The sequence below is a fragment of the Salvelinus sp. IW2-2015 genome, linkage group LG13 (assembly GCF_002910315.2).
Source record: "Salvelinus sp. IW2-2015 linkage group LG13, ASM291031v2, whole genome shotgun sequence".
Lineage (NCBI taxonomy): Eukaryota > Metazoa > Chordata > Actinopteri > Salmoniformes > Salmonidae > Salvelinus > Salvelinus sp. IW2-2015.
Window position 1 is genome coordinate 26,918,864 of NC_036853.1, and position 21,459 is coordinate 26,940,322.

Here is a 21,459-nt window from a genome sequence, read left to right on the forward strand (position 1 = left end):
AAATCATCCAACAAGATGCTGGACCAGGCTCAGTGTATAATAAACCCTTTTTTTTCTTTTTTCAAAACTAGTCAAATGAATAGAAAGACTGAAGAGCAGTCTGACTAGCCCCTCGGGCTCAGAACAGATGGCCAAGCCAGGCGGCCATCTTCAACTACCATAAAGCTCTACACCTGAGCATATATACCCTGGCAGAGACCAGGTGACAGGAAGCACTTGTATTTGAATACACTTTGTCAAACTAAGCCTATAAACACTTAGCAAAATAAACAACTCTACAATAACAGTTTAGATACTGTAACCTGTACGATACAGAAATTTACAGAATACTTTTAAAGAGCTGGACTAGAGCAGAAACTCTTTCCCCCCAATTAGTAACATAGTGTCCCTTAATTAATTGTCACCTGCATGCATGGTGGCCATGCCCATCCACATGCCACAAGACCAATCTCACACAAACATTTGTTAGTACTGCTTTAGACTGGCAAATAGTACAGATTTAGACTAGCAACATAACTAACACACTTTCTGATTTACTTCTCATCTCTTCTGTAATTTATATTTAATGTTTAGAAATTATTTAGAATTGATCAATCACAGGTAACGTGACCAAGCAGTTATATCGCTATGTATACTGTGAAATGGGTCTAGTGAGGAGGCACAGAGTTAGCTTTCTCACAAGGAATGTATGATGATTTATTCATGAAAAAAACAGGTAGCTAAATATGAAGATGCAATCATTGGCTGTTCGTGAGAAGAGCGAAAATCTATTAATTTGATAGTTACATTGTAAAATAATTAGAAATCTATTTCTGATTATTTATTTCATTTCCATGATCATTGCAAAATAAGTTCCTGACTGATGGTTTCATTCTTGTAAATTAGCCTATAACAAGTTAGGATACAGTGGCTTGCGAAAGTATTCACTCCCTTAGCATTTTTCCTATTTTGTTGCCTTACAACCTGGAATAAAAATGTATTTTGGGGGGATTTGTATCATTTGATTTACACAACATGCCTACCAATTTGAAAAAAAAACAAGAAATAAGACAAAAAAACTGAAAACTTGAGCGTGTACATCTATTCACCCTCCCAAAGTCAATACTTTGTAGAGCCCCCTTTTGCAGCAATTACAGCTGCAAGTCTCTTGGGGTATGTGTCTATAAACTTGGCACATCTAGCCACTGGGATTTGACTAAAAACTGCTCCAGCTCCTTCAGGTTGAATGGGTTCCGCTGGTGGCCAGCAATCTTTAAATCATACCACATATTAAAATTGGATGGAGGTCTGGGCTTTGACTAGGCCATTCCAAGACATTTAAATGTTTCCTCTTAAACCACTCGAGTGTTGCTTTAGCAGTATGCTTAGGGTCATTGTTCTACTGGAAGGTGAACCTCCGTCGCAGTCTCAAATCTCTGGAAGACTGAAACAGGTTTCCCTCAAGAATTTCCCTGTATTTAGCACCATCCATTATTCTTTCAATTTACGCCAGACATAGCGTTTTCCTTGATGGCCAAAAAGCTACATTTTAGTCTCATCTGACCAGAGTACCTTCTTCCATATGTTTGGGGAGTCTCCCACATGCCTTTTGGCGAACACCAAACGTGTTTACTTATTTTTTTCTTAAAGCAATGACTTTTTTTCTGGCCACTCTTCCATAAAGCCCAGCTCTGTGGACTGTATGGCTTAAAGCATTCTTATGGACAGATACTCCAATCTCCGCTGTGGAGCTTTGCAGCTCCACAGCTTTGGTCTCTTTGTTGTCTCTGATTAATGCCCCCCTTGCATGATCTGTGAGTTTTGGTGGGCAGCCCTCTCTTAGCAGGTTTGTTGTGGTGCCATATTCTTTCCATTTTTTTTATAATGGATTTAATGGTGCTCTGTGGGATGTTCAAAGTTTCAGATATGTTTTTATACCCCAACCCTGATCTGTACTTCTCCACAACTTTGTCCCTGTTTGGGGAGCTCCTTGGTCTTCATGGTGCCGCTTGCTTGGTGGTGCCCCTTGCTTAGTGGTGTTGCAGACTCTGGGGCCTTTTAAGAACAGGGCTGTATAAATACTGAGATCATGTGACAGATCATGTGACACTTAGATTGCACACAGATGACTAATTATGTGACTTCTGAAGGTAATTGGTTGCACCAGATCTTATTTAGGGGATTCATAGTAAAGGGGGTGAATACATATGCACGCACCTCTTTTCCGTTTTTAATTTTTAAATTTGTAAAAATTATTTTAGTTATTTTTTTAATTTCACTTCACCAATTTGGACTATTTTGTGTATGTCCATTGCATGAAATCCAAATAAAATCAATTTAAATTACAGGTTGTAAGGCAACAAAATAGGAAAAACGCCAAGGGGAATGAATACTTTTGCAAGGCACTGTAGGCTTCCATTTGTCCCATCTCTCATTTAATTGGACCCACTTCACAGTAGTAAATACTGTTGATAAGCTACCTGTATTTTGCTCTACGCGATCTGATCACAGTTTAACGGTAGAACAGACAGTTCACCTTTTCCATTGATGTTTGTAGGCTACGTCTGAATACTGTAATGTCAAATTTCTTGAGTAGCCTAGACAATATTTCATTTATAAACATAATATATACACTATATATACAAAAGTGTGTGAACACCCCTTTAAATTTGTGGATTCAGCTATTTCAGCCACACCCGTTGCTGACAGGTGTATAAAGCACACCGCCATGCAATCTACATAGACAAACACTGGCAGTAGAATGGCCTTACTGAAAAGCTCAGTGACTTTCAACGTGGCACTGTCATAGGGTGCCACCTTTCCAACAAGTCAGTTCGTCAAATGTCTGCCCTGCTAGAACTCCCCCGGTCAACTGTAAGTGTTGTTATTGTGAAGTGGAAACATCTAGGAGCAACAAAGGGAAACGGGGATACCTAGTCAGTTGTACAACTGAATGCATTCAACTGAAATGGGTCTTCCGCATTTAACCCAACCCCTCTGAATCGGAGAGGTACGGGAGGCTGCCTTAATCGACATCCATGTCATTGGCGCCCGGGGAACAGTGGGTTAACTGCCTTGCACGTGGGCAGAATTTTTACCTTGTCAGCTCAGGGATTCGATCGCACAGACGCGAAATGGTAGGCCACACAAGCTCACAGAACGGGACCGCCAAGTGCTGAAGCGCGTAGCGCATATAAATGGTCTGTCCACGGTTGCAACACGACGACGAGCACCACCTTGTTAATAAATCCTGGGGAGAACCTTGGAAGTTATAAAGATAATTAAGTTGCTAATCGCAGCCTGCAGTACCCTGGTCGGCCTTCAACTTTAGTTACTCAATGAGAGAAGGCAGCATGAGCTAGCCTGAAATGTCATTTCCTGGAGTAGCTCAAACTGTGCATGTTATGGCATGCCATCTTAAACGACTTCGTTTGGCTTCAATGCGCTGTTGAGTCTTCACATAGGAATTGATGGCTTTGTCCATTCATAAATACAGTCATTGCTCCAGACTCCTTACTGAGCATTGATTTGCATAAATATGTCAGAGAGAAACACCTCTAAGGTATCCTCTCAACAGTAAAGGAAGTCAGCAATACACAATTTGAAGTAGAGAAGCAGCTGTTATACACTGAACAAAAATATAAACGCATCATTTAAAGTGTTGGTCCTATGTTTCACGAGCTGAAATGAAAGATCACAGAAATGTTCCATACGCACAAAAACATATCTCAAATGTTGTGCACACCTTTTTTTTTACATCCCTGTTAGTGAGCCTTTCTCGTTTGCCAAGATAATCCTGACAGGTGGGGCATATGAAGAAGCTGATTAAACAGCATGATCATTACTCAGCTGCACCTTGTGCTGGGGACAATAAAAGGCTACTCTAAAATGTGCAGTTTTGTCACACAACACAATGTCACATGTGTGAAGTTTTGAGGGTGCGTGCAATTGGCATGCAGACTGCAGGAATGTCCACCAGAGCTGTTGGCAGAGAATGTAATGTCAATTTCTTTACCGTAGGCCGCCTCCAATGTCGTTTTAGAGATGTTGGCAGTACGTCCAACTGGCCTCACATCCACAGACCACGTGTAACCACGCCAGCCACACGGACAGTTGATGAAACTGTGGGTTTACACAACTGAAGAATTTCTGCACAAACTGTCAAACAGTCTCAGCTCATCTGCGAGCTCGTTGTCCTCATCAGGGTCTTGACCTGACTGCAGTTCGGCGTCGTAACTGACTTCAGTTGGCAAATGCTCACCTTTGATGCCCACTGACATGCTGGAGAAGTGTGCTTTTCACTGATATTTCAGCTTTCAGCTTTACCAGTTTCAGCTTTACCAAGACAGATGGCAGACAGCGTGTAAGGTGTTCAGTGGGCGAGCGGTTTGCTGATGTCAACATTGTGAACAGAGTGCCCGACGGTGGCTGTGAGGTTATGATATGGGCAGGCATAAGCTACGGACAACGAACAGAATTGTATTTTATCAATGGCAATTTGAATGCACAGAGATACCGTGACGAGACCCTGAGGCCCATTGTCATGCCATTCATCTGCCGCCATCACCTCATGTTTCAACATGATAATGCACGGCCCCATGTCGCAAGGATCTGTACACAATTCCTGGAAGCTGAAAATGTCCCAGTTCTTTCATGGACTGCGTACTCACCAGACACGTCACCCATCGAGCACGTTTGGGATGCTCTGGATTAGGGCGGACCCCAATTAGTCGACTGGCCAATTCTTTGGTCGATAGGCTGTCGGTCGACCAAGATTTTTTTTAGTTGAGCAGTAGCGAAGATATATATATCTTTTTTTATGGCACAAGAGACTTCTTATTCCTGCCCAGCTCAGTGAACTAATCCAGTGCAGAGGCAGCAGGGATGACACTGTCCAAGAAGAACGGGAGTGTGGCTAAAATGGACAATGCATGTCTCTCTCCAGGATACAATCTCTCCGGCCAATTTATGTACATTCATTGTTTCATAACTTAATTGTGTGAATTGTTTGCATTTGATAGTTAGTGTATATGAATTCCCGATTACATATATCACCAGTAGTACATTCCTATAATTTCGAATCTACAATGTTTGTTTGGTTACGGTCATTTCTGTTAATGGATTCAATATATTATTATTCCAGTCTTTTACCATTCTCATTGTCGGAGTGGACATGTTATTTGCAGAGCGCACAACCTATGTTTATTTCATTCCGTTTATGAGTTTGGTCAATTTAGTAATTGTATTTTGTTTAGAGCGCTCCCGTCAATGTTGAGTAAGGACGGGCACCTGATTACGCATAGAAGTAGGCCTATAGGCCACCTGGCCTACGCACAAATGTACACTACCGTGTACAACTGGCAGCTTCATTAAATAGTACCCGCAAAACACCAGTCTCAACGTCAACAGTGAAGCGCCAACTCCGGGATGCTGGCCTTCCTAAGCAGAAAAAAAAGCAATATCTGACTGGCCAACAAAAATAAAAGATTAAGATGGGCAAAAGAACACGGACACTGGACAGAGGAACTCTGCCTAGAAGGCCAGAATCCCGGAGTCGCCTCTTCACTGTTGACGTTGAGACTGGTGTTTTGTGGGTACTATTTAATGAAGCTGCCAGTTGAGGACTTGTGAGGCGCCTGTTTCTCAATCTAGACACTAATGTACTTGTCCTCTTGCTCAGTTGTGCACCGGGGCCTCCCACTCCTCTTTCTATTCTGGTTAGAGCCAGTTTGCGCTGTTCTGTGAAGGGAGTAGTACACAGTGTTGTACGAGAACTTCAGTTTCTTGGCAATTTCTCGCAAGGAATAGCCTTCATTTCTCAGAACAAGAATAGACTGACGAGTTTCAGAAGAAAGTTCTTTGTTTCTGGCCATTTTGAGCCTGTAATCGAACCCACAAATGCTGATGCTCCATTTACTCAACTAGTCTAAAGAAGTCCAGTTTTATTGCTTCTTTAATCAGAACAGCAGTTTTCAGCTGTACTAACATAATTGCAAAAATGTTTTCTAATGATCAATTATCCTTTTAAAATGATCAACTTGGATTAGCTAACACAACGTGCCATTGGAATACAGGAGTGATGGTTGCTGATTATGGGCCTCTGTATACCTATGTAGATATTCCATAAAAAATCTGCCTTTTCCAGCTACAATGGTCATTTACAACATTAACAATGTCTACACTGTATTTCTGATCAATGTGATGTTATTTTAATGGACCAAAAATGTGCTTTTCTTTCAAAAACAAGGACATTTCTAAGTGACCCCAAACTTTTGAAAGGTAGTGTAGGTATATAAATGTGCACATTTGGGGATCTGATAAGATTCCTGATTTGGCTGAACGCACCACCACTAATGAGCTGTGGAGCTTCTCAAAGTAATTTTTTCTTATGTCTTTGTTCATTGAAGAACTGGAAAGACAAAGCCAAGTCAGGTCTGAGGCAAGGGTCATTTTGACATGGTCTCTATTTTAATTGCTTAATCTGTCATCTCCCCTTCATATGCACTGATGGGAAAAATACTTACCCGATTAAAACAATATGGTGGACACTCATCATTAGCCTGGCTTTCACCTGGTCAGTTCTTTCTGGTCAAAGCGATGGAGGCGAGGAGATGACAGATTCTTTTTTGTAATTGTTGTATTTATTTACAATAAAAAAGCTATGGTTTGAGGTCTTCTCCTGACCCTTGTCCTCTGCCTGGTCTCCAACACAGGTCCAGAGATCACAGATGAGCTGGTGAAGGTTTTGAGGAAGCGTCTGGATGAGACCACCCTGGACATCATCACCATCATGCTGGGCAGGAACTGCAAACTCACCCCTGCTGACGTGGAGGTAAATGATTAGGTGCATTAGTGTCACATATTCTTTTGATGAATCGTGATTTAATGGAGGCAGAGATTTTAACCGAACCGCTCGGTTTGTTCTGTGGTGGAAGGGGCTAAATATGCTATTTTTTTATGCTACTTTCACCCCCAGAAGTAATGTTGAGATTTGCTTCTGAATCTCTTGTGGAAAAGACAAAATATTCAGTCATGGGTTTCAGAGATAACTTATAATTTAGTAGGAATGGGAGAGACATTGATGTGTTGCTTGATTAAGTGTTGATGTTCTCCCCTCAGTTTATCCAGCCGTCAGGCTCTCCAGCCACTGAGGTGATGGAGTTTACTCTGCCGCAGTGCTTCATGCCCTGGACCCCTGCTGTGGCCCACTACCTCAGGCAGAACCTGCTCATCTTCCTCCACATCCCCAAGTACACAGACAGCTACGTAGAACACCACTTCAAGGTATGCAACACCACTAGTACACTACACTGGTACCACTACACGAGTACACAGACGGTTACAGTACATCGAGCACCACTTCGAGGTAGACCACAGCCCAGCCTCATCCTGCATACAGACATTAGGGGCAAAATCAGCTTCTGCAAGTAAAAGCATGTATATAATGTCCCACCTCTCCCCCTCTCAAATGTGGAAGAATTTAAACCAATATAAACCGACCTCTGTCCCACCAACATTTTCCGGTGTGATGCCGCTTTAATAAGCGATTTCTGTCGCAAGTGTCTGAATGCCGGGTAACATTACTCCCAGCACTCGGGCTGCCCAATTCAGATCTCTTTTCCACTCTCTCTTGACCCATCTCATCAGATCTTTGTCAGAGCTCTAATTGGTCAAAGTGTTTTTCAGCGACGTACTTGTCAGTTTTATAGGATGATAGAAGGGGACCATTCAATTGATGCAAGTGTGGTGTATACAGTTCCCTATGAAGGGGTGTAGGCTAGATGTATAAAAAAATAGGACCAATCCGCTGATGGATAGAGTAGTGACTACATTTATTTTGACAAGTTTCATTTTTGTGTGGGAAATCACAAATCTCTTTCTCTCTCTCTCTCTATCTCTCTCTCTCTCTCAGCACTACTTCCATCAGAGCAGTGAACTACCTGACTCTGATGTCTACCTCTACAATAAGCCTGGGGGCCAGGGGACTGGAGGGAAAGGTAATGAAGTTCTTTCTCTCTTCTCTCAGCTGTCCCTGCACACACACCGTCCTCTCACTCCGTCCCTGCAAAATGTCTATCTCTCTGTCTTGCTCTCTCGCGGTCTTGCACTGTCCCTCTTTCTCTCTCTCGCGCACGCACACGTGCACATACACACACGTATCCCATTGCAGTTGGCATAGCGCACCCTACACCTAATTCACCACCTGATATTGTGTTTCTTTATAATTAGGTAGCCTTCGCTTGTTTTCTCAAATTATTTAGCGGAGGCTGTATTTTCTCTCCTCTACTTGACGGTTTTTGCTCAGCGGAGTCAGTTGTGTGTGTGTGTGTGTGTGTGTGTGTGTGTGTGTGTGTGTGTGTGTGTGTGTGTGTGTGTGTGTGTTTATAAGCTGCTGACTTCGAGGGAGTGATATCACAGGTTGTGCTGACAGCCTCTTTCCCTATTTATACCTCTCACCACATTAAATAATCGCACGGCAAATTATCACAGCACTGCCTTGCATAGCTAATACCCACTAAGCTGACTTTTGTTCTGCTATGGCACGTCTGGTATAGAATGTCCATTTCTCTGATTAGTGTTACACTCGTTCTCCCAAGGTGACTGGCCCATCAGACTCTCCAACTTCCATATGTGAAGTGTGCTTTGGTGGATAACTTGCCAAAAAATGAAACGAGACTGAATAATGGCCTGTTTTGTTGTGTATTCCCCTGTTTGAGGATCAGCTTTCTCTGGGGACAGCACATGCTATTGCCGTGCGCCCGGGTGTGAGCGTGCACGTGTGTGATATGGCCTCCTGTCAGTTGGGATTAGCCTATAGTAAGACATTTCTCCACCTATCCTGTTCATTATATAGTGTGTTGACAGCTATAATGATTAACACACGGCTCCTATATTATCCCCACTGCCTGTCGTCATAAATATTGTTTCAAAACAGGCTGATATCTCACTTAAACTGACTTCTCTGCAGTGTCCTACTCAAAGTACTAAGGGTGATGCTTATTCGGGGGGGGGGGGGTGTTCCCTCCAGGTTGCTTCCCAAATGGCACCCTATTCCTCATATAGTACACTAGTTTTAACCAAAGCCCTATTGGCCCGGGTGCACTAAAGGGAATAGGGTGCCATTTTAGATGCACACACAGCCCAGGCTTTTGCATTCATTTCCCATGCAGTCTCACTACTTTTTATTTGCTGTGTGTGCATCTAAAGGGAAGGGAAGCTCTGACAGCATCTTATTAATTTTAAGTATTGCACAACAAGGTGCTTAAGTGATTTGATTTGACTTGATCCCTGCCTGGCGTGAGAATGTGTCAGGTTCAGACTGCCACTCTGGCAGAGATGGAAGGTTTAGCCTTGCACTGTTGTATTCCACGGACAGCTTATTAAGAAACTGTTTTCCAATGGTTACCACATTAATCTTGTAGAAAAGTCACAACCTAAACCACACGCCTATTGTGCTTGAATACCATGGAAGGCATTTTAGCATGGGCTGCTGCTTCAGTGATTCCATCTCAGAGAGCTAATAGACCGCGTTTCATTGCAGAATTCAGACAGAGATATTTTCCTCTTACTAATAACTGTGTACGAAGGCCCTGCAACAAATAACTCCTATAATAACTCATGTATGTTATTGTATGTGTGATAGAATAGTAGCAATGTGCATAAAGGAAGTGAAAGAGTGTAGTGCCAGGCTAGTGGAGGCCTAGCTCTGGTCCAGGGCATTAGTGTGGCTTGTTAACACTGAGCCTTCTTTAAAGCTGCACTAACGCCCTGGACCAGAGCTAGTAGAGGCCCAGGCCCAGGTCTCCTGGACATTTGCATTCAATTGGTAGATCAATCAGAGATGGGGTTGCAAAATTCCGGAAACTATCCACAAATGTACAGGTTTTCTAGAAATCCCGGTTGGAAGTTCGCAGAACCAGGAGGGAATAAGCAGGAAATCCTTAATCCTCTCACCAGGATTTCTGGAAAACCTGTGGATTTTGGGAAAGGTAGCGGAACCATTGGCGACCCCAATTAGAGATGATCTGAAGATGCTGTTCCACTGACTCTGCCGATTCCTCATCAGTTTATCAGTTTGCACTACTTAGTAGACAGTTCGCAACATACCATCCGTTACATTAGTAACTGATGCACCATCTGGCCTTCAGAAAGGAGCTGATGAGAGACACCTCTCATATCATATCTGATGATACTAGAAGGTAATGTATTGAGGGTATGTCTGTCTGTCTGTCTGTCTGTTGACTCAGGTACCATGTCGGACCTCGTTCAACACCTCTTCCCACCCTCTCAGTTCCAAGGTATCATGTTTTATGAACCCCTAGCTACCTTGGCTCTACTGGCCTAGCTGGCTGGGGGTGCTTCTGCTCTTGCCTCATTTTCCATATGGCTTTATTTGGCTGTGTTTTACTCTTAAGGGAGATTGGCTCTTTGGAAGTAAATTGGCTGCACTTCAACAGCAGTAGTCTTTAATGTGGACCGGATTGCTTATTTGAGTTGCCCATTGCTCTCTGCATTACTTTTTAAGTGGCATGCAGAGTGACCTGACTGTTCTTTCTTTCTTTTAATGTAGTCTGGTGGTACTTTTGCCGCCTTTTAAAGCTTCAATGTGTTCTTGACTGGCTTTGGTCTCGGTTATAATGGCTTCTGCAGTCTATCAAGAGATGCTTCTCAATGAGAAATTGAATGGAAAATAATCAGGCATAGGAATATGTTTGCGTTTTAAGTTTAATAGTATCCAGCTTTTAAACGAAATTGAATGTTTTTTTTTCCAATTACGCAATTATATTTACGGCTATTGAGATATATAGGCTGGTTAAACACAGGGCTACTGCAATGTACTCATTGATACTGGAATAATTATTTTGAGCAGAATGAAACAATGTTTTACTACAATTGTAGTATTTTATTCACCCTCTTTCCTATAGAAATGTTATCTTTGGATCTGTGGCGCTCTTTTCATTCCAAGAAAGGCTATGCTATGTAGCCTAACATGTGCATTTTTGGTGTTCTTTAAAAAAAAATTGAATTAAGGCTGAGACAGTTTGAAAATGTCATCGCGGTCCTGTCTTGTTTGTCTAGTGGATGTCAGTGTGACTTCTTCAAAGGCTGTGGAAAGGATCCGCAGTCCAGACTAACTGTAGTGTAATTGACTGAATGACTGTCTGGCTCAGGGCCTTACAGGATAACGGCGTGGCCTTGTCTTGCAGATAGATAGAGCCCCATCAGCTCTAAATCCTGTTTTCTGGCTGCCACCATTACTGATGTGCTGTAGCAATCCGTTGGCTCATTGCCCTGGCTGACACGGGCAGCCGTCACAGAACCTGGACAGCCTGTCAGAGGCTGCATCCCAAATTCTGTAGCACCTTATTCCCTGTATAGTGCACAACTTTTGACCAGAGCCATAAGGGCCCTGGTCAAAAGTAGTGCACTAAATAGGGAATAGGGTACCAATTGTTTGGGATACACCCTCTCACGTTAAYGCCACTATGGAGGGAGTGCTGAACACAAAACGACGCCTGCTGCATTGTGTTTCTGTGTGCCGTTTGCGTTTGCGACTCGCAGGTGACGGCCCGGTCAGTCCGTCAGACCTCATAAACCACCCTGCTAAAGTAGCCAAAGAGAAATGGACCGGAGTCCCCGCAAAACTCAAAGTACAAAAACATCAAGTCACTTGCTCCGACTGACCTGTGCAGTCATCAGAATGCGCAAGTATGTAGTAGTAGTAGCAGCAGCAGTAGTAGTAGTAGTAGTGGTGACATGTGACTGCTTTGCTGACTAGCTGGCTGCAATAGGCAGATACGCACGCACACACATAATGCACGCGGTGTAGCATGACCGTCCGCAGTCGAGTGTAAAGCCCATGTGTGTGTTGCTGTTTTATTCCAGGTGATGAATGTAATGCATCTATGTCTCCCGCCAGCCTGCCAGGTKCATCAGCCCATCAATCACTACTCCACGCCTGCCTCTACCCACTAACGGTGCAAGCTAATAGCCATAGTCGTATCAAACCAAACATGGCCCGGGCAGATCGGCAGTAATATTATTTAGCGCAGGTGTCATGCATGGGTGAGGAATCCCTGTATGATGCAGGGTTTTATGAGGTGAATAGAAGATGCAGGGCGACGGGGTGAGAATCCGAAGACGACGCTGTCTGGGTTTGTGTTGGGARGGAACATCAACTGTGTTGTAGTAGAAAGGTCATGGTTTATACATTGATGCTGTAGTTCCTCTGATGTTTTAGGCAGGAGAATATCAGACCGAATCAATGGTGAATCTCTGTAGTTTATAATGGCCCACAAAGTCGTTGTTTATTGCATTCAAACTATTTATTATATTGCATTCATATTGCACTTCATTTCACTTGAAAAATATGTTTAGCGTTTAGATATGAACAACATGCACAATAGTCAAGGTTATTGTTAATAATGTACAAAAAACACTAACCGGCTCAAAGGACCATTAAAAAGAGCACCACCTTTATTCATCCTCTAATTAGTCTATCAGTGTAACTCTGGGTCACCCTGTCCTCCACATTTCACCTGTTCCCTTCAGGTATCGCCTGTATCGCCCTGTCGTTCGTTGACGCTCAAGGCTGCCCCCTGCAGGTTCCAGCCCAGTACTGCACCACACCACCCAGAGGGGATGCATCTACCATCCTCCTACAGCCAGACCAGTTTGACACCCTGACAACTGTCATCAAGGTGGACTCCAACAACCTCAGCTCAGGTAAAGCCTGGCAGGGTTTCTTTTAGAGATCAGTGTCCTGTTTATTAGGGCACATGGTAGCCCTTTTTGGCATCGGAAAACAAAAACGAATCATTCTTAATGGACAGGTTCAGATAGTACCCCTTCATTTAGTGCGTGATGACAAAGCCTGAGTAGCCAGGACAACCATTGGCGGAGTTGTTGCCCTGTCTTTMTCTTCTCAACGAGTGTCATGAAATATGTTTTCTATTATGTGCTGCGTTGTCTATCTGTATTAAGTGATTGAATTATATATATATAATTTTTGCACTGGGGAAGTATTTGAGAATCGTAAAATTCTAGCTTCTTACAGTACCATTTCACAAGATAGATTAATTTATAAACAGAGCAATAAGTCATACATAGTGGTCTCACTCTGGAATTAAATGCCAAGTCACCTTGAATAGGACTGGTAAAGCTGCTTGCATAATGATGGTCATTGCATCATTTTACAAGGAGTTTTTATTCCCTCTTTCTTAGATACAGGGATTGTATTTGTCAATGTGACATTGAGTTAAATTGAATAAAATTATGATGAACTTTTATGTTTTTGTTGTTTAAAAAAAATCCAAAACCTCATCCAAACAATGACATGCATAAAAACGTATATATARTATTCGCATATAGCTAAGATCTTTAATTGGCAAATATGATTTATGCTTCCTAGTTTGTTTGAGAAAATGCAATTAGTTTCGAAGAGTAAAAATAACCTCCTCTCATGTGGTAATCTACTGCGTTGCCATGTGTTTGTGTAAGATTATTAATTAGAAGCCTACTACCTGAGCTGCTTAAACTCTGCTGGGCTCTGCTCTACTGGGCCGTCTATAACACCATCATTAATCAGGTGTGCTCTGCACTAGCCTGATCACAGATGTGTGTGTATGTGTGCGCTGTATAGCCAACTCCTATGCTCATAGTCACAGTGTGATCATTGCCAAGACCTGGGACCAGGCTACAGTAGTTCTGCTCATGCTCAGTGCAATTCTCATTAGTCATGAATCTGCCCTTCCTTCTTCCTGACAGGGTCAGAGATGAGGGTGCGTTTTGACATCTGGGAGCAAGGTAACGTCTCCCCCCTCCAGCTGACTGACAAGCTGCGAGGGGCTCTGCGCCACGCCCTCTGTGATGTCATCATGGAACTCCGGGTCCTGCCGAATCCCCTGTGTCTGGAGACGTTCTGCACTACACCGGGGAGAGGGCAGAGAGAGGACTCCACTAACGGTGAGGAACTACAACTACCTTTACAGTACCTGCTTGGTAAAGCTGGGACAATCAACAGAAAAAGGATCGACACCGACCGTACCTATCACTTATCACAGGCATTTTGCTGATATCATTCGTTTGCAATAACTAGCCTCTAGAGAAATGTGAAGTTTGAAATGAAAGTTTTGCTGATATGGTGGTTGTTAAAGGGACAATTGATGGCTACAACCATCAAACTATTTGTTTAAAGGGTAAGAAAAAAAATGATGCAGATTGTTATGAACGTGTCATTCTATTTATCGTTATCGCATCAATTCAGGCAATTTATCGCGATACGGTTTTTTGTCCATATCGCCCAGCTCTACTGCTTAGTACATATTGTTTCCTTTGGCCCGCACAATGAATACAAATGCTTTATTGGTCTTCTTGGAAAGTTATTTCAGTCTAATGTTATCAGGTTCATCCCTTGTCTATCTCCACATCTTTTCCATAGGTCTTTTAAGTCCTCCATGGGAAGCAAAGGAGGGGAATGAACTGGAGGTTAGGGAAGTGAAGGAATTTAAGGACAGCTTCCGGCCTCGTAGTGGCTCTAGGAGGGTTAAGAACAGCCCCTCCCCTATCACCCTGATTCCTGCCCCCCTTGTGACCACCCCCAACACCGGACCAAGCACCCCTGAGTCCACTACACCCACCGGCAAGACCACTCGCCGAAGCTTCTGGGAAATACTGGTGAGTGAAGTTCTCTTTCATTGGGTTTGTGATGTGTTGTAAGAGAGGATTTTGTCCAAAATGGCACCCTATTCCCTAATGCAATACTTGTCTATTTCTGCTATAGTGGCCAAAACTAGTTTACTTGATAGGGAATAGTGCCATTTCAGAATCTTTCATAAAACATTTCTGTGTGTCTCATCTGAGTTTAGTTCTGTCAGTGCTACATCCATCCGAGATCAACATTATATCTATATTTGGATTATGAACCACCATGTTGCTGTTTTATTCAGTGAGGAAATTATTATCCTCCCTACAGAGCAAGCCAGACTCATCTGAGCTGGGGAGCCCTAAGACGACAGACGACATCGTGCAGGAGAAGGGAGAGGAGGGTCGGACACGCAGGAGACACAAGACGGAGAATGTGAAGCAGCAGTGGAGCCAGGAGAAGGCCATGGCTGTAGAACTGGAGCAGGCCCAGAGGTTAGAAGATACACAGGCTGGATTTATTTATTTTTTCCTGTCTGGATTTACAGATGGGCAGAGTTAGAACTATTTCATTGTGACAGGCAAACTCAATCAGGTACTTTRCTGTCAAGTAGACAGAGAAAATACCACTTGAACCTAGGTCTGGTCTCCGCTGTTTAATGTGTCTGGGTTCAATATCTCATTAAGCCAAGGAGAAGGCATTGAGCTACACTCACTGGACCGTTTATTAAGTACACCCATCTAGTACCGGGTCGGACTCCCCTGTGCCTCCAGAACAGCCTGAATTATTCGGGGCATTCTACAAGGTGTCGGAAACGTTCCACAGGGTGGGGGTCCATGCTGACGCGATGGCATCACGCCGTTACTGCAGATTGGACGGCGGTACATTCATGCTGCGAACAGCCCGTTCCATCTCATCCCAWATATGCTCTATTGGGTTGAGGTCTGGGGACTGCGTAGGCCACTCAAGTAAACTGAACTCGCCGTACCTAATAAACTGGTCAGTGAGTGTATGGAGAAAGGCAGGATCCATGATTGGCTGAGATAATGGAGGGGGATAAAAATAGACTACAATGCCATGCCATACTGACTCGTGTGTTTAGGTGTTCATTCTTAAAGAGATGGGTGGGGCTAAGGCTTAAGAGGGTGTGACTGATGCTGAATGGGGGTAAACGAAGAAGAGCTCTTTAGAAAGTGTGGAAATCATTCAAGGGCATTTTTTTTTTTATCCTACTTGTCTCCAAAGGATACGTTTATACAATAAAAAAACATAACTTTCCCATGTTTCCCCCAACTGCAGTGTATGATATAGAAGTTTTGGGGGGACATAAGCTCTCCTTCCTGAATTCAGTCACAAAGGTGGAGTTTCCGTCAGTAGTATTGCACTGTTTAATGGGTGTGTGTATTTTCCAACAGGAGACATGTGTCCCAGCTAGAGGAGGGTGACATTGGGACCCTGCACCCTCTATACCAGGTCACCTGTCAGCCCTGGATCACCTTCATGGCTAAACTTGGTGAGTGGCTCCTCTGCCCTCTCCTCTGCCCTCTCCTTTGCACTTCCCTTACCCCTCTCCTTATTTCTGCTGGAGTGGAGAGGAGAGAGAAGATGGGAGGGAGGGTTATAGAAAATATTGGTTGCATCCCAAATTGCACTCTATTCCCTCTGTATAACCTCTCTGGTCAAAGTAGTGCACTATACAGAGACTAGGGTGCTATTTGGGACGATACCATTGTCTCCTATCTATTTTCTGCGAGAGGCTTTCAATTTGAAGGTTAACTCTCATTTTCTCTATTTCTTCTCCTTTTCTCTCTCATTCTTTCCTCTGGTGTAAACAGGATGCCCGTCGATTCAGCAGTGCACAGCTGAGATTGCCTCCCAGTTTCTGCTCCCACCCATCCTGACAGAGATTGTCAATCTGGTCAGCTCCCTGGCCAGTGACACTGCAGTTAAGGTGTTTGAGAGGACAAGGTGGGTCATTTGAAATGATCACGCGTACAAATATGTGTACATTATTTGAATCTCTTCCAGCTAGTTTGGAAAGAGGTGTAAGGAAAGCATCTATATACACTTTTCTAGGACCATTAACACATTTTTCAAGCGAGTGTTGTATGGATATTGTTTTGATATAAACTTACTTTATCATGGTTTTGTGTTTTTTGTTTGGTCCCCTAGTTGTCCCCAAGGAGACATGTTTGTTCCCCTGCCTTTGATCCACCACCTCAGCCAACCGCCTACCACCTCTAGAACCTTCATCCTCATTGGACGGAACTTCCACCAATGGCATTGCAGCACAGAGCAAGGTACCTGCACAAGCCAGAGTTCTATTATCCCTGTGCTTTTGAAAGTAGTCACTGTTCACTGTTTGCTTCACCTAATGTAGCAGGTGTAAAAAGACGCCTGAGCAGAGGTCCCGCATCCGGTTTCCAGCGGAAAAGGAAGCTAGGTTGAATGAACTGTATCCCTGAAAACCGGATGCATCRGGCTCTTAGCAATTCTGCTAAGGGTGCTGTTTGCTTGACCTTTGATTTTATTGACTTATTAGATTCCTGGAGTTAAACATAATCATTGCCCTTTGCTAGTATTTGATGATCATTTTATACCTCAAATGATGCCTCATTTCCTTATTTCGTTTTGGGAAAGGAAAAAAATGACGAGGTACTTTTTTCTCCTCTGTAACTTTGGGATTCTGTGGTCAACCATGCTTTACTAACTGACTTTATGGAAGCACCAAATTGAGAAATGAAAACGTGGGAAATACTACATCAGCATATATTGAGAGATATTATTACGCTGCTCAGCCACCCAGCTAGCAGGCACACCGTAGCAGAACTGGGCCCAAACCCAAATACTCCATCCTAACCCAACCTGGAACATTTTGCAGCTAATTTACTTCTAAATTACTCATTGCATCAAATCTGTTAGATAGATTCTCTCGCTTCCAWAACAACACTGCAATGCCATGTTACTATTAGCCATTACTAATGATCAACTGTAGATGGGCGTAGAAGACTAAGTGCATGATGTGCACYGAGGCGTTATTTCTAAGCTTACCCTGTCATGACATGCTCTGTCTGCTACTGCGCTTTGGGTTCTCTTCTCTCTCCTCTGTCCCGCTCTGACAATCACCGCTGTTGCTGTTATTTCTTCTTTCTTTCTTTCTTTCTTTTGCAAGCACGTCTGTCTGTAGTGTTAGCGGAGTATCTCTGTGTAGCTACTGTAGAACTGTCTGTTGTCAGTGCCTGCACTCTGCCAATATCATGCTGTTTGTTTGTGCTCATCTCCGTTTGCCCACAGAAGACAGTTCAGATGATGAAAACATCCCTGAGATTAGTAGGTTCACACGTAAGTCTCACTCTGCCCCCTCCTCATAGTAGGTTCACACGTAAGTCTCACTCTGCTCCCTCATAGTAGGTTCACACGTAAGTCTCACTCTGCCCTCTCCTCATAGTAAGGTTCACACGTAATCTCACTCTTGCCCTCTCCCTCATAGTAGGTTCACACGTAGTGCCTCACTCTGCCCTCTCCTCATAGTAGGTTCACACGTAAGTCTCACTCTGCCCTCCTCATAGTAGGTTCACACGTAAGTCTCACTCTGCTCCCTCTCATAAGTAGGTTCACACGTAAGTCTCACTCTGCTCCCTCCTCATAGTAGGTTCACACGTAAGTCTCACTCTGCTCCCTCCTCATAGTAGGTTCACACGTAAGTCTCCTCTGCTCCTCCTCATAGTAGGTTCACACGTAAGTCTCACTCTGCCCCCTCTCTCATAGTAGGTTCACACGTAAGTCTCACTCTGCCTCTCCTCATAGTAGGTTCACACGTAAAGTCTCACTCTGCTCCCTCCTCATAGTAGGTTCACACGTAAGTCTCACTCTGCTCCTCCTCATAGTAGGTCAACACGTAAGTCTCACTCTGCCCTCTCCTCATAGTAGGTTCACACGTAAGTCTCACTTCTGGCCTCTCCTGCATAGTAGGTTCACACGTAAGTCTCACTCTGCCCTCTCCTCATAGTAGGTTCACACACAAGTTTACCCCCAGCCAGCCCCAACCAAGCAACGCTGGCTCTGGGCTATTCTGGTTTTATGTATATGTTTTAAATTCATATAGAATTTTCTAAGACATTATTAGTGGTTCTATTTACCCATTTAAGCCTCAAAGAATGTGTTCAAAAAAAGAACGGGGAGAGAAAAAAAAAGGGTTTGTACCGAATGCTTCACTGAATGCATGTGGTGAGCTGTGCATCATGTAATCATGTTGCTTACGTAGCTTCATACAGATGACCTTATACCTGTGGAATAGGAAGAGMTCACACAGTTTCTTCTGTCTCGTCTCCCTCCAAACTTTTATATTTCAATTCCAAATGTCAACTCAAATCTCACAATTTCTACTCTCATAAAGGGCTACAATTTCTCTTCAAGCTTAACTCTCTGGCCGTCTGGCAAAATAATAGTCAATTTCTTAGAAAGGAAAGTTTTTTTCTTCTTCTCTGCCTGCTCTAAAGGCAGCAGTGGAGTAGCCCCTTGCATGCCTCTCAAAGAAWGGATCTGTGAATAATTGTACGCAACTGGCCCTGGGGGCTTAGAAACCCTGCTGAGATGTTCTCTGTCTGATAGGACGTAATGAGAACCGTTTATTATTTCATCTTAATAGCACCGTGTTCAGAAATCACTTTCCCACCATAGGGTGACTTACTGTCCGTTTAGTCATATACTTGATGGTCAGATGGTAATATACTTGATGGTAATCATATACTTGATGATCATAAGAGATGCAAGATTCTCAGCCTGGGACATTATTAAGGTCCCCTTGTTAAATTGATTGTCGGCCTGAGTCCATTCTACCGTACCATCCTTATCTTAGAGACTGCGCTAGACTCTGGTTCAGCTCCGCTTCTCTCCTGTCTGTSCTCTGTCTGCTGTGTCAGGTTGGGGTCAATTCCATTACATTTCAGTCAATCCAGGAACTAAAATTCCAATTCCAATGCGCCTCATTGCTTGTCAATAAAGACAAAATGGAATTGGAATTTCATTTACTTTCGGTATTGACTGAAATAAATGGTATTGACCCCAAACCTGGTCTGCATCCGTCCCACTCTCACTGTCTTCTCTCTCCCTGTTGGTCCAGCTCATAAGGGCTTCCAGCGCTTCGAGGCCTTGGAGCAGTCTGATTGTTTCAGCCCAGGGCAGGCCTCGAGGGGCGTGGCCCCAAGACAGAGGTTCCTCCTCATACACATCCTGGATAAGAAGGTGAGGAGAGGAGGAGGTGGGGGAGTGAGTTGTTGGTGGGTGGGGGTATGTATGCACAATTTGGCCCATTTATTTCCACCCGTAGGCTATGTGAGGGGGGTTGATCTCAATCTCAATGTTGATCTATGTCTCTCTCCATCTCCCGTCCTCTCTCTCTTCAGGTGACCCTGTACACCTATAACTGGTCGCTGGACCTTGGTGTGTCTCTGAACCGGGGACTGGTCAGGCTGGTCCAGTGGCAGAATGCCAGGTCCCACGTTATCCACTGTCTCCTCAACCAGAAGATGGGCCTCTTCCACCACTACTGCTTCTCAGACACACCTGCCCACGAAGACCTCAAACAGGTAAACCGTTTCTCAGAATCACCTTCACTCGCCGAGTACATTTACATGTACCAGGAATTTGACCTGGTGAAGTGGTGCTGACGTCGCCTTACGACACTGTCAATCTCACACGGAGCCATCATACCAGTAACCACAGTCGAACARTCATACACACACCAACGCTATCACTGAGGTACCGTATCTAAATCACACACACCTGCCCACCAAGACCTGATCAGGTAAACGCTCAATCTCACGCACGGCACAGCCATCTGCTTGAATTTGTCGCGGTCTACCACTCTTTCGTGCACCATAACTGTGGCCTATAAGTATTAAACATATGCCCACACACAATACACAGATGGTGCGATGTTAGGATTGGGGACAATGTCCTGGTGGTTTAAATGGGGGTTCAGTCAGGTGGAATCAGTCTGTTGGTTAGTATTAAGGCAGTGTCTGGTGGTACAGCAGGGTACACACAACTTCACTCTAGTGGGTAGGCTACCTGCTCATTGCCTTTCTTTGATGTCCCCCTCCCACTCTCCTCTGCTTTCTTGCTTCTCTTCTTAGCAAAAGCTGGGAGGGGGTCTTGTCACTAAATCCACTCCCACGTCTCTTTTCCCATCGGAGTTTTAAATGGCAGCAGTTTTAATATTCCTATTGCGCTTGTTTTGATCGGAGCTCTATTGGGACCTGGTCAAGAGTAGAGCACTACATGGGGGGATAGGGCGCCATTTGGTGTACTTAGTAGATTCTCCTTGGTCTTTAATACGGAACATCAACATGACCTAGTTTTCTCCCCCTCTCTGATCATCCCTCCCTCTTCCTCCCTACCTACCTTGGTATGACATGTCAGCACCGAGGCCTCCCTTCCTCATTCCTTCTGTTCCTCTTTTTTTCCCTCCTTTTCAGTCAACATCCCTGTCAGCGTCCTTGTATCTCTCACTCCTTTTGATATGCGCGAGGAGAGGAGCAGAGAGAATGGCTGTGTGCTAATTCTCACCCTATTCCCCTTGTAGTGCACTGCTTTTGACCAGGGCCCACAGTGCTCTGTAGGGAATGGGATGCCATTTGGGACCACAGCGAAGAGAATCGCTCAGTTCTCTGACTTCACAGCCCCGTGTTTTTAGTTCCGTAGCTCTGGGGGTCAAAAACAAAGAATGCCTATCATTTCTGAGCAGTCTGCACGAGTGCCGATACACGGGAGATGGAAGAAAGGCGAGACTTATTTTTAGGGCTTTGAGATGATTTTGCAAAAATAACATTCTG

The 21,459-nt window shown here is 44.0% G+C and overlaps 1 protein-coding gene across 6 annotated transcripts in view; it reads left to right on the forward strand.

Moving 5' to 3' along the window:
* szt2 (SZT2 subunit of KICSTOR complex) overlaps nucleotides 1-21,459 on the forward strand; it is a 114,128-nt gene that overhangs the window by 63,291 nt on the left and 29,378 nt on the right. For 5 of the 6 annotated variants that reach the window (XM_023999423.3, XM_024147406.2, XM_024147409.2 and 2 more), the window contains 13 exons: nucleotides 6,693-6,811; nucleotides 7,099-7,263; nucleotides 7,892-7,976; nucleotides 12,532-12,705; nucleotides 13,747-13,944; nucleotides 14,420-14,655; nucleotides 14,954-15,117; nucleotides 16,039-16,136; nucleotides 16,459-16,591; nucleotides 16,796-16,923; nucleotides 17,918-17,965; nucleotides 19,746-19,867; nucleotides 20,029-20,211. In XM_023999423.3, coding sequence (XP_023855191.1) covers nucleotides 6,693-6,811; nucleotides 7,099-7,263; nucleotides 7,892-7,976; nucleotides 12,532-12,705; nucleotides 13,747-13,944; nucleotides 14,420-14,655; nucleotides 14,954-15,117; nucleotides 16,039-16,136; nucleotides 16,459-16,591; nucleotides 16,796-16,923; nucleotides 17,918-17,965; nucleotides 19,746-19,867; nucleotides 20,029-20,211 — 1,853 coding nt within the window. The remainder of the gene's footprint in view (nucleotides 1-6,692; nucleotides 6,812-7,098; nucleotides 7,264-7,891; nucleotides 7,977-12,531; nucleotides 12,706-13,746; nucleotides 13,945-14,419; nucleotides 14,656-14,953; nucleotides 15,118-16,038; nucleotides 16,137-16,458; nucleotides 16,592-16,795; nucleotides 16,924-17,917; nucleotides 17,966-19,745; nucleotides 19,868-20,028; nucleotides 20,212-21,459) is intronic. The other variant, XM_024147408.2, reaches the window with a different exon arrangement.